At 57.5% G+C, this 12,888-nt stretch overlaps 1 protein-coding gene across 1 annotated transcript in view; it reads left to right on the top strand.

Moving 5' to 3' along the window:
• Positions 1-12,810, top strand: part of ZNF185 (zinc finger protein 185 with LIM domain) — a gene marked incomplete in the record, with an annotated part of 37,095 nt that extends 24,285 nt beyond the window's left edge. The window contains 7 exon segments of the mRNA XM_027768088.1: positions 2,409-2,603; positions 4,285-4,395; positions 5,570-5,635; positions 7,818-7,889; positions 9,120-9,222; positions 11,161-11,259; positions 11,943-12,810. Coding sequence (XP_027623889.1) covers positions 2,409-2,603; positions 4,285-4,395; positions 5,570-5,635; positions 7,818-7,889; positions 9,120-9,222; positions 11,161-11,259 — 646 coding nt within the window.
• Positions 12,811-12,888: the final 78 nt, after the last annotated feature.

Below are 12,888 nucleotides of genomic sequence, written 5' to 3'. Positions count from 1 at the left end.
GCGGCGTTGGTCTGACTGGCCCCGGTGACCACGTATGGACAGTCGCTCGCCGCACGGGCACTGGCCAGGAGCTGAAGGGGACTCCTGCGGTCCGAGCTCGTTTCGCAGAGGTTCTAGCATGCATCGCCGCTGGGACACTGGTCTTCGGAGCTGTCCGGGTCAGGGACTGTGCTCGTGCCGGGAATGCAGCTGGCTTTCCGAGCTCCTGCTGACCCGGGCTGGGCCGTGGGGCCCAGCGGGGAGGGCCTCCGTTCGTAGGAGCGTGGTGAGACCCTGCAGAGCAGTGGAGTCTCACTCCTTTGAGGTTACAAGAGCAATTGCAACTCTCCCTACTTTTAGGGACTCTGCCCTTATCTGATTTGGCCCTGTAGCATCACACGTGCAGGGAAAGGCAGTGTGTAGTGGCTGGAGGCCTGGTTTCCTCGCTTGGGTCCAACCCAACCCCTGTGACTTACTGGCTTTGCGGCCCTGGGCATCTTACTCAACTCAGTGCCTGTTTCCTCATGGGTGGAATAGTGCCTGTTTCCTCATGGGTGGAATAGTTGTAACAGTGGCTCCCATCATGTAGGATGGTTGCAGGGTTAAGTGGGGGTGTGTGTAAAGTATGTAGGACGTTTCTTAGCACAGAGCACTGTGTACATGTCAGCTGCCGCTTTTATAACCCTTTTGAGCTCAGTGAAGCAGCCCCACAGGAATAGCCCTTTGCCCCAAAGTAGTCAAGGACTCTGGGAAGGCGGCCCTCTGGTTCCCCCTCCCCAACTGTACTGGCCTGATCTCACTGGAGGGGACCCAGAATCTCAGTTTAGACCACACCTAAGACATGCACTGTTTCCCTCTGTTGTAGCAAGTGTGGGCTTTTCAGGTCTCTGTTCTTCAACACCAGGTGAGCGTCAGGCCATTTGTCAACTCATGGCGGGCTGTATGCAGGAGCTGAAGGGGACCTTCTTTTCTATGTACAAAGTGAAGTTGTGTCAGGAATTGGCAGTGGCTGCTGAGATCCAGAAGGAAAGGCTCCAGAGAATCTACCTAATCCCAATTCTGAGGCCTCGTTGGTGGCTGCGCCCCGCATTTCTGTGCCCATCTCTAACCACTGGGATTCCTGACAGTTCATTAGGGTCCTGCACAGTAGAGCTGGGAATCAGGCCCCCCAGCATGTTACAGGCTCAATGAGGCTTCCAGGGACTGTTCCAGCTTCCCTTTCCATGGACCAAGTAATGGCCCTGTTCCAAAGCCTAGGACAAACAAGTCTTCCTTGTTCATCAGTCTGTCCCTGTGTCGCAGTGGACCCTGAATTGCTGTTTGTGAATAATCATGGCTCTACTCAGAGACTGGATGAAGACAGTCGCCATCCAGGAACACTCAATGCATATCTTCATATGGGACTTAATCTCCATGGCCATGTCTTCACAGAGGACATGGGATGGAGAGGGTTCCGTCCATGGTAAAGATAGCTGGGCTACCAGGGTCAGGAGTCAAGTGCTTAGGCCTTCGTGTTTGTCTTTGGCTCAAGCGTGTATGGCAGGGCAGGGGCAGAGTGGCCGTGTCAGGGTGTCCTGACTGGGATGTGCACAACCCGTGGTAATGGACAGGCTACGGCTGACTCCAGGTGGCGGGGCACAGGCATAGCGCCGATGGGTGCTCCCCTGGTTGGTGGCTGAGATCACACCCACTTGCCTGCAGTTCCGCCTGGTGGAGATGGAGGTGGCCATCTGCTGGTTGTCCCTGCCGGGGAATCCCCCACCCAAAGAAGAATCACGTTGCTTTCAGGGACTGCTGCCTGAAAATAATGGCCACATTTTTTTGTTGTCCTAGCCTGAAGGCGTGGAGCCACCTGGTATGGGATTAACTTCCATCCATAAACATGGTGTGGGGAACGCTGAGTTCAATGTGAGCCAGGGTCCAGGTGATGGTGAACTCAGTTTTCCAAACAGTGGGGCTCAGGCTGTCAAAGGCCTGACTCGGTCTTTGCTGCAGGTGTTGCACCCCAGGGTGGGGCAGTACTGGGTGTGCACATATAGGATCCACTAGCAGGCTATCCTTTTCCCATGGTAGCTGCCTGCGAGAGCACAGTGCAAGTGTGATGCAGGTCCAGGCAAAGCCCTCCGAAGAGCTCCCTGCCAGGACAACCAGGGCAGCCACCCCCCCTTGCTGCAGTCAGGGATGGCAAAAGCCCTGGAGAGCGAGGCCTCGTGCGTTACCCTTGCAGACTGCCTTTTCCACTGAGATGGGGGCAGTGGTGCTGGGTCCTTCTGAAGGGGGGCTGCCTGCCCCATGGCGGTGGGGGCTCTCTGCCCCACCCTCAGAGCTATGAGCCCCTGCATGCCCTAAGGAGGTGACGGCCAGTGTCTGGTGGGCGAGTAAGCTAGTACCGTGGTGCCTGCTCCCTAAGGGTGTTCACCCTTCCTCAGCACCCCGGTTGTTTCTGAGAAGAGTGTGGCCACCCACAGTGGAGAGACCTGGCAGGAGGGCCCTGCTGCCCCAAGAGGTGGCCAGGAGGCCTCGGCTGTACCTCCTCAGCAACCTGCAGATCCCTGTACCCCAGAGTGGCAGAGCAGCCCCAGCAGACCCGAGAAGCCCGTGGGACTGGACAGCTGCGCAAGCAGGTAAGGCTGCAGCCCAGGACACACGCACACACCCTGCACAGCCGTGAGCGTGGGAGCATCCAGACCTGGGGCTCCACAGTTCCAGCTTGGAACTGCAGCATCCAGCCTCTTTCACGAGTCTGGCACAGAGAAAGGACACAGAGAATCATGATGCTGGCAGCCGGTCAGAGCCTGAAGACTCTTGCCACTCGTGTAGATGGAGAGTCTTTGAGGAAGGTCCTGCTGATGTGGGCCACAGGGTCATGTGGTGGCTGCCTGAGGCTGGCAGTCATAGCTGTGAGTCTTCCTAGAGGCCCAGGACCAGGCGGGGGGCGCAGGGAACGACGGGAGGGGGCAGCAGGAACAGACGGCACCCTGGCGCCCAGAGCAGTGCCATCCACCCCAAGCCCAGACGCTCACAGTAGCTGAGCTGCTACTGAGTGGGAGTGTCAACGACTCACAGGCGCTGTTTGTCTTGCGTTTGAAAGGGACTCCGAGCTTAGAAAGCGTGTGCACAAGCAGTGCAGTGCCAGGCCGTACACCACCCCAAGGTGCTCTGTCAGTCTCTTTCCAAAACACCCAGGCAGGCTGGAGTCATTGGGTCCTACACAGTGCGGGCTTTCAGGCCGAGGCCGGACTTGCCTTACTGTCAGGACTCCGTGACTCTACCCGCCCTGGCCCTAACTGAAGGCAGCCTTGCTCTGACCCCACTGCTCTGTACCCCGGTTCTGGGATCCGTATCCCCGTCCCCAGTTCCTGGTCTTGCCTGCCTCATCTTGGCTCTGCTGGTCAAGCGTTTGGCACTGCCATCACCCTCAACACACTGGCTTCACTGCGGTGGCCCCGCAACCAGGAGTGGCCAGGGTGTCCCAGATCTGTGCTGCCAGAGCTCCGCACAGAGCTTTCCTGGCCTGTCGTGTTCCCAGGGTGGGCTTGGTCTCCCAGATAGCACAGCTGTCAACTCCAGTGTCCCACTGCCTTCTGTCACTCTGTCGCTCGCTCTCCCCTTCATTTATTTATGAGAGATAAAGAGAGACAGGAAAAGAGAGACAGAGATAGGTCATTTTTAATGCTGAATTTCCTTAAAAATGCAATCCATTCACTCATTGCCATGAGAGAGAGAAAGACGAGACCCCTAACAGCCTCAGCTGGCCAGATCGCAAGCATCCAAGCACATGTGCCCAGTGTGCACAGAGAAGCCCCAGGATGTGAACCTGAGACCTTTCCCATGTGGGCCCAGTGTGTTACCACCTCACCATCACCTCGCACCTCTTTGTTTTCCAAGACAGGGACTTGCTGCATCACGGTCCTCCTGTTTCAGCCTCTCAGCTGGGACGCAGGCATGTGCCCCCACACCCACCTCTGTCCTAGACAGGGTCTCTCACCGGAACCACAGTCTGTGAGGCCAAGCCTTCCCCTCTGCTCCCTCCCGCCCCTTCCCAAATGGGCCACAGGGGCCAGGGCCCTGGAGACAGTCAGGAGGTCTGGCTGGGCCCCCTCATGTGCAGAGGGAGAAGTTCCGTTCACTGACATCCTAGGAGCCTTCGGGAGCCAAAGCTCAGAATTCCACGTTGATTCAGAACAGCAGCATTGTTTAAAGTCCCAAAGGGGAGTCTCGGGATTGGGCACCACGAGCCCGTTAGACCCTGGAAGATGTTAGGTCCTGGTGTCACACGCTCACCCTTCCCTCCACTTCTTTCAGGATGAGAAGTCCCTCAAGCGGCATGGTCGCTGTTACCGTCACTGCCACTTCTGAGCAGCCTCACCTGTATGTCCCAGCCCCCCCAAGTGAAGTGGACCCCAGCTTGACCACGTAAGTAGCGACCTGGCAACCTGGGGGATGTTCTGTGGGCACAGAGGGCTCTCGGAGGTCGAGGGCTGGACTGCTGTCCCACATTGCTTCCCTGCTAAGGGGCCTCATGGTGCAGTCTCCGTTGCTCCCGTCTACCACACCCCTTCTTTCCTGTCGCAGTAAGAGGCCAACGTGGCACTTTTTGGGACTGAGCTCTGCTATCATAGGACATCACTGCTGTCCCAAGGGACACTCTTGGGGGGGGCCACAGGTAGCCCATGAAGGCCAGGCCACCCCAGCTGGTGCCCTGGCCCCTCTTAGAGTGCGAGAAGGGTTGGCCTTACAGAGCAGCTGCTGGGCGAGGTGTGAGTGTGGAGCAGAGGCATGCAGGCCTATTGGGAACCCCAGCAGTGCCACTTCACAGAAACCGAGTGCCTCCGTGGAAGGTGTGGAGTGGCAAGGCCCGACAGTTTAGGGTTGCGCTGAGGGACACTGGTGGTGCTTAGAGGGGGCGCAGCAGTCTGGGACCCAGGGGAGGGAGGGCGTCAGGTCTGCCTGAAGGAGGACGGCACCCTGTCCCTGTGTGTAGATGCCTCCCTCCAGGGCTCAGTCCAGACACAGCAAACTGAGCCATGGGCGGAGGTTTTGGTTCACGTCCATAACAGCAGCAACAGCCCAGCAGTTCGGCCTGCTGCCACCCTTGGGGCCTGGTGTCACAAGCTTCCCTGCACCTCTGTCCTAGGCCTTCCCATGAGCTTCTTCCCATCCTTCAGACCAGCCCTGGACCCCTCCCGGGAGCCAGGCCCAGTCCTGTAGAATCTTCTGGTCTGCCTCTGTTTTAACCCCATTGGTCGCTAATCAGAAAATGTATGAGCCTGGGTGCTTTAGAGAATGGGTTTGTCCACCTCACAGCTTGGAGCCACATCTGGAGGGCTTCCTGTTGACAGGTCCTGGGGCTGCACTGGACAGCCCATGATGAGAGAGCAGGTGCACGAACGTCTGTCCACCCACCCGTGTGCCTCAGGCCCCTTCCTTCTCCTTAGAAACCCAAGAGTCAGCCCTAAGGCCCCCCTGTCACCACTTCTGACATCATGACGGTAGTAAGGTTTCCCTTCCTGCCTTCACAACCCAACTCAACACGTGGGTCGGGGCGCACTCCACAGCAACTTCCCCCTCTGCTGTGCTCCTTCTACAGCAAAGGGGTTCTGTTCGTGAAAGAGTACGTGAACGCCAGCGAAGTGTCGTCTGCACGCTGCGCCAGGTACGCACAAACCCCAGCCCCTTCCTGTCACAGCCTGCCGGGCTCATGCTGCCCTCATTCCTCAGTCCGCAGTAGCTCGACCAGGGCACGGTCCAGAGCAGCTTCTGGGCATCATTTCCTCTGAACACAATCAGTGTGTGGCCAGTAGTTCCAGCTAACGGGGCACCTCGGAGATGCCCCTCGCGGTTCATTTGCCCGGCACCCGAGTCCAGCATCATCCCTCCCTGTCTGTCTGTTGCTTCCTTTTGTGAACTCCCTGTTTACAGAACTGGGCCCTTCAGGACCATCTAGCTCACTCCAGCCCAGTCCAAAACATCATACCAGGCTGCCTCACATGGACACGCGTGTGCCCCTGGCTCCTGAAACGTGTCACTTCCTGCTGGTCATCTACTGCTTCCGTCCTGATTCCACCGGGAAGGGCACCTCTGTGTTGCCTCACACACTGAGACCGGATCCCTCAGATTTTTTTCATGACATGCCATCTCACTAGGGGGGAGGATTTTAGGGTCAGAGAGGAGCCCAGTCTTATGAGGGGATCTTCACAAAGTTCATGGAAAATGAATATTGTGAAAAATATGTGTGGATTACAATTTTGGGAGGTACCAAAATAAACTTGCACTTGAATTTCATTTTTCCACGAGCTTTTCAAAGTCCCCTCATATTTCAGGATTACACATCTGGGGCTTTTAGACCAGCTCTTTCTGGTGCTGTGGAGTGGTGAATATGGGTATGGGAGTTAAGTTCAGGCCCTGGGTCAGCCTCCACTGGCTGAGTCATTTGGGGCAAGATGCTTAACTTCTCTGAGTCTCAGTGTCGTCATGTAACCCCTTAAGGTGGTTTTCCTCTACAGCTTGATTGAGTCATAATTCACCCTTTGAAGTCCTGATACATTGAGAGAGTTGTGCAGCCATGGCCACTGCCCGATTCTGGAACATTCTCATCTGAGGCACACTGAAAATGAGCGCCACACCCGCTAGCAGCTCCCCAGGCCTTGGCAGCCACTGCCCTACTTTCCGTCTCTGTGGCTTCATTCAGGGAGGTCTTGACATGAAAACTAACATGCGGGAAACCTCGGTGCCACCATGGGAGCCATTCCTGCCAGGTGCCATTCACCTCTGCAGGGCTCCCTGGGCTGAGCTGTGCCCAGCCCATCCACCCTGTTAAATTTAATCTGCAGGTTCTTGACAACTAAATTATTTTTAAATTGAATTTAACACTAGGTAAAAATGTGTATCTTATAAAAAATAGTGGTGGTTGCATAGCCCACCTCAGCCTGGCCTTGCTGGAAGCTAAGGGATAAGCTCAGTGGTAGGAGAAACTACAACCCGGGCCAACATTCCGGCCACCCCTTATTTTCAGCATGACCTTAGGCAGGTTGCATGCCCATGGAGTAGCAGCTTTCCTGATGGGGCCACAAGGGGGATGGCAACTTTAGCTGGAGGGTCACCTTTCCCTGGCGATATTGCTGTAGCCATTGGTTTCTTGTAAAAAAGGCAGTGCTGGGAACCAGCAGTTAGCGTAATGGCTATGTCGCTGGACTCCCACGTAGTCGACCGCGGTTTGCATCCCAGACCCGGTGGCTTAAAACTCACGCCGGGCGCGTGTGCCTGCGTGCCCAAGATCCCGACAGGAGAGTGGAGGAGAAGGGATTGTGGTGTGGCTATCCCTCTGGGGGGTGATTTCTCGCTCTCTGTCTTTCTGTCTCTCTCTGTCTGTCTGGCGAGCGCACGCGCCCTATAGCAAAAACCTCTCCCCAAAAAAAGACAGTGCTACTGAAAACAAAGGTCCCAAAGGGAGAGCAGAAACGCGCCCCAGCTCCCGCCCTGTACCCTAGCACAGGTGAGATGCCGGGATGTTTGCTTTTTCCTTCTGTCTCCAGCATCTGATTTCTGCTGAGGTGACCCCCACTGGCTGTCATGTTGTCACCCACACATGCATGTTGCTATCCCACCCTGGTCACATCCCTCACCCTGCAGGTTGTCCTGACCCCCAGGAAAGGCTCTTCCCCAAGACAATTGTGCCTGCATGGCACCAGCCTGCATGGCACCGAGCACCATTCAGGGTCACAGCTGGCAGCCGTGGGCCATTCCCAGCTGCGCACAGGCCTAGTCAGAAAGTGCCCCTGTCTGGCCACAGCAGTGACCTGGTGCCATCATCTGCCCCTCCCCTCATGCTCCCGCAGTGCCACCAGCACCGAGGCCTCATCCACCATGGAGAAGAGGTCGCCACGTGGCAGCGCCCTGTGCTCCCAGAGGTATGGCCCTGCTGCCCAGCAGGGAGCACAGTGTCTGGGGAGAAGCAGCCCTGTCCATGGCTTCCGGAAGGGAGGCAGTTAGCTCTTGCCTCTGCTTTGCAGCCCTGGGCTGTGCGTATGTCTGTCACCCCTTCAGGGCACTGCGAGGGTGCTCCTTCCCTGATTGCAGTGTCTTGGAAAAGCCATCAGCTGAGAAGGGAGGGTGGTGTCTGCAAGCCCAGGGAGTCACATCAGCAGGAGAGCCCTTCACGTTAGAACCCAGCTGACGGCCTAATTAGCTTGCAAACGTGGCCAGAATTAACAGGAAGAACAACACGCGATAGCGTGGCTGGTGGGAAATGAAGAGACACGCCACTGCCACCACCATGCCAGCATAGGCGCAGGGCTAGGAGCACGTGGTGGCACAGCTGTTGGCCTGAATGAAGGGGCAGAGGGCACCTCTCTCAGCAGCTCTGAAGGCTCGAACTCCATGGCAGCAAGTTCCAGGGAAGTCTTCGAAGCGAACACGCATGGACTGAGAGTTAGCCTGCTCTTCGGGAACAGCAGACCACGCCACAGGGCATCCCCATGCAGTAGTCCCAGAGGCCAGCCCGCCTGGGGGCCCTCCCACATGCAGGCCTGTGTTGCTGAGCAGCCGCTGGGCTTGGAGGACGGAAGGGGACTCAGAAGGCAAGCCCAGTCACGTGCACATGCACACGTGTGCACAGAGAGTAGCTGAGCTGCAGCTGTGCCAGGGAAGCCCGAGAAAGGTGCGGCTGTGCACCCATGTTGCCTGAGGCGACTCTGGGCCGGCTCCTGGTAGAGGCAGACGTAGACCCAGATCTCTGAACAGAGCAGCCCCCGCCCCAGCCAGCAGGACCAGAGCAAGCAGGCAGTCTGCAGGTCCTATCAGGAACAAAAGCAGGGGTCTTGCAACTGGGGGCCCTCGACTCAGAGGTCAGTACACAGAGCTTGAGCAGAAGATCCGAGCAGGTGCCAAGTCCAGCCACTGACTGGGTAGGGCCGAGAGTGCACGGCCCGAGGGCAGGACTCAGGTCCCAGGCATGAAGAGAGGGATGAGACGAGGCCAGGGAGGCAGACAGTGACACGTCTCCTTAGAAACCAATTGCATGTCATGGAAAAAGATGGCCGGCTGAGGTCCTGACCGCAAACCCAGCCTGGTGGCATGAAATCAGACGTGAGGAGTCTGTCTGCAGGCTGACTACCGGGTTCTTATTTCTTGTCTTGCAGGACACCTGGAGGCGTCTGTACCTACTGCAGCCGTGAGATCCGGGACTGCCCAAAGATTACCCTGGAACATCTTGGCATCTGCTGCCATGAGTATTGCTTTAGGGTAGGCCGTTCCACATGCTTAGTGCTGGAGGGGATAGAGTCGGTCTTTTGCGGGGAGATCATACCTGACAGAGGACCAGCAGGCACAAATGCCCTGGGGCAGAAGCACCGTGTTCTAGCGTACGTGGCTGGGATGGCATGGTGAGGGACGAGTGGTAGGAGGGAAGGGGTCACTGAGATGGCTGGGGCTTAATTGAGCAGGCCTGAGAGGACACAGATGTTGGGTTTTATTTTAAACGTGGTTGGAATCTACTAGAGGTTTGGGGTGGGTGCAAGAATGGAGAAGGAGAAGCCACTTGGAAGGTGGCACCAACGAAGCGAGGTAGAGGAAGCCAGCACTTGGCCAACAGTTGGCAGAGAGTCGCCAGGTGGAGGGAAGGGGACAGGACGCGAGCCTTCCTTTGGGGGCCCAGTCGCATTACCGCCATGCCTTTTTCTGCCCTGGCCACTGAACGGTGCAGCATGGTGGGCATCGATGACTTAAGAGCACTTTGGGTGGTGTGATGGAACCGAGGCTGACTGGAGGGGCTCAGGAGGTAATGGGACACGGGCCTGGAGCAGGTCTGGAGCAGTCGGGCAGTGGAAAGTCATGCTGCAGCAGGCATTGGTGCTGATGGCAATGATCCGGACACGGGGCCTGCCGTCCTTGCGTAGGCCGCACGTGGCAGGGCCGGGAAGCCAGCGTACGCGTGTTCTTGGTCAGTGCAAAGCAGTGCAATGTGGTATCTGCAGGACTGAGAGTTGCGGGGGTGGGGAAGGGCGGAAGGGGGCAGAGGCGGGGCTGGGTCAGAGCCGGTGGGCTCTGGGGTGACTGCTATGAGGGCTGGAGGAGATTGTGCCAGCAGAGTCCTGTGCAGCGCCAGTGAGGTGGAGTACCAGGGAAGGTTGGCACGTGTGTGCACAGGAGGGCTAGCAAGCCATGATGCGAGGCGGTGGCAGAAGCCTAGGGCCGAAGAGTGTGCCCAGGGTGACCCCCTAAATGCATCAGCACCATCCATTGGTTCAGCGGAAGTTGTATCCTGGTTCACAATAACTCAGACGACAGAAGCATAACACGTGAATCTGAAAACATTCCTTTGCAGTGAGAAACAAAACTGGTGAGAGAAAGGAATCGCGGGCTAGAACTGGCTGGCCAGGTGGCCATTAGAAAGGTGCCTGGCGCCAGTGAACAGAGAGCCTGGAGGATTCTGCAGTCCCTCTCTGCCCTTCCCTCTCCCCTATGAAAGCTCAAAGCCAGAAGGCTTGGCCTGAGCCCTGAAGAGGGCTGGTATCCCATAGCACGCGGGTTTTTGGACGGATGAGTCCCCTTAGTCAGGACTGTCTGCAGGCCATGTTGCCTGACCCCAGGGTCTGGAGACAACTGGCTGTTTTCCAGTGGGCACTCCCGGGGAGGCAGGCTTAGGAGTTGTGAGTGGGAGGGGCTGCACTGCTGAAATGGCCTTCCCTTTCATGGGACTTCTGTATCACCCTCAGCGGTCCGCGGCACTCGGCCCTCGGCCCTGCTGGTCAGCCGGGAGCACTGTGTTTACTGAGCATACCATCATGGGGACCCAGCCCCAGGCCGAGTGCTGTCCACAGGCTGCAGTACTCAACACTCCCAGAAACCTCGAGAAGAATGACCTGTTGATGTGCCCACTTTATAGCAGGCTGGGAGAGTTCCAGCAACTTGGTAATAAGGGGTGCAGCCAGGCGTCAAACCCAGGCTGTGTTCTGGACGTGGCCCCTGAGCACGCTGCACCCATCCTGCCAGCTGGCACCCCAGAGTGTGTGTTTTTGCTCTGTCGTGTTTCTGAGCTCAGGCCTTGCCATTTTCGTTGTCTGCCCTGACGTCCAGCAGCTCACAGCTCCTGCCTGCCCGGCTTGTGCAGGTGCCCCCCACAGCCCGGCTCGTTCACAGCACTCTGCCTCGCGTGCCAACCACGGCTGCTTTCTCTTTCAGTGTGGGATTTGCAGTAAGCCGATGGGTGACCTCCTGGACCAGGTCTTCCTTCACCGGGACACCGTCCACTGTAGGAAGTGCTATGAGAAGCTCTTCTAGGTGGGTGCCCTCGTCTCTCCCAGGGCTCCCCGAGCTCCTGTGTCCCTGTGCCCTATGATGCTTGGCAGTCTTGGCTGGCGTGGATAAAGTTCCCTCCTCAAACTCCCCCGCGCACCCAGAGACACTTGCAAGTTGCAGAAGTCGTAGTCATTCCTTCTCGAGAAGCACCTTCCACCCAGCACCTCGACTGAGTCCTCTGGATGCCCTGGGATGCTGGCCAGGCCCATGTTGTTAGCTCCATTCGTGACAAGGAAATAAAGTCCTAGAAAATGCAGGGGCCCAGGGACTAGCCACTCTGGCACAGTTAGGACTTTGCCGGGTCTCCAAACTCAGATCCAAGGCTCTCTGCTTGGAGCTTGGACTGCCTCAGCCATTGCTCACGTAGCTTCAGATCAGGACTCAGTAGCCAAAGCATCCAGTGAACAGGCCTCCGGGCCACACCATCAGCAGCACCTGATGACAGGCGTGCGTGCCAGGAGCCAGTGGAACTGACCCCAGTGTCCAGACACAGAGCACGGTCTCCCTGGGAGGCGGCTGGCGTGGGGAGCAACCCCTCACACAGCAGCTCTGTGCCTGGCTGCCTTCTCTCCAGAAGACACTCTGGGCTGGGGGGTAACCAGTGGAGCACCGCCCCGAGGGCCTCTGACTGGCTGCTGCTCATGGCTCCCTGTGTTTTCTCTTAGCTCCCCAGACTGACGAGAGGCCGGCGACTCTGGGACAAGCTTGGCTGTCCCAGTTGCTCCAAGTTTCTGCCCGCCTCCTGATCCTTCGTGTCCTCCCTCCCCATGTGGTTTTTGCACACCTTTGCCCTCCTCAGTTGGGCTGGCGTCCTGTACTGCATCGCAGTGGTGCCGTGACAGTCCCTTGTGTGTGTGGCTTCCCACAGCTTAGACAGCACTGACTCTGGTCATGTTTCAGGCTGGGTCAGGGGCAGTGAGAAAACCAGCTTGGCTTCCTGCAGACGGATTGGTTTTCTAATGTGCTTAGGTGGCCTGGTACATGCGGCGTGGGCGAAGGGTAGGGCCCAGTGTGTCCTCAGTCCCTTGATGCTTCCGAGGGGCCAAGGTGAAAACTCGACGATCCCTGCTGGGTAAATTGCAGGCACTGAGGCCAGGGGCTGGCAGAGCGACCGTTCGGCGCTGACTGTCCCTTTACCCACAAATGTACGTTTTACATGTCCAGCAGACTTTTGAAGCAGCTGGTTGCTTCGGACTGAGTGGTGCAGCAGACTTTCATCCTCCCTCTGCCCCCTTTCACAGTGTTCAAGCCTGTCCCTGCAGGCATAAGGGCATGTACTGCACAGCTCACGCTACTGGGTTTAAATGTGACAGGTTGTGAGGGAGGGAGGTGACTGAGCAAAAGGCCCTCTGCATCTGTCCGAATCGCCGTAGCCAGTCGGTATTTGCCCTCAGGTTGTCTCACGTGGGTGGTAGGGTACACGGACCCCAGCAGGACTGAGAAGTCAGGAAAGCAGCCACCGCAGACCAGGCATCATCACAAAGCAATGGTGTTCCCCGTCAGAACCCTGTGACGGGCCCCCTTGTCCCCATTTCCCAGAAGAGGCTGTCGAGACCTGGAGAGGTGGCCATTGTCTTGAACCCCTACAGGCTCCCTCCCGAGGCCATGCTG

Source organism: Tupaia chinensis, unplaced genomic scaffold (assembly GCF_000334495.1).
Source record: "Tupaia chinensis unplaced genomic scaffold, TupChi_1.0 Scaffold145456_1, whole genome shotgun sequence".
Classification (NCBI taxonomy): Eukaryota; Metazoa; Chordata; class Mammalia; order Scandentia; family Tupaiidae; genus Tupaia; species Tupaia belangeri.
This window is presented reverse-complemented; position numbering and strand designations above follow the sequence as displayed.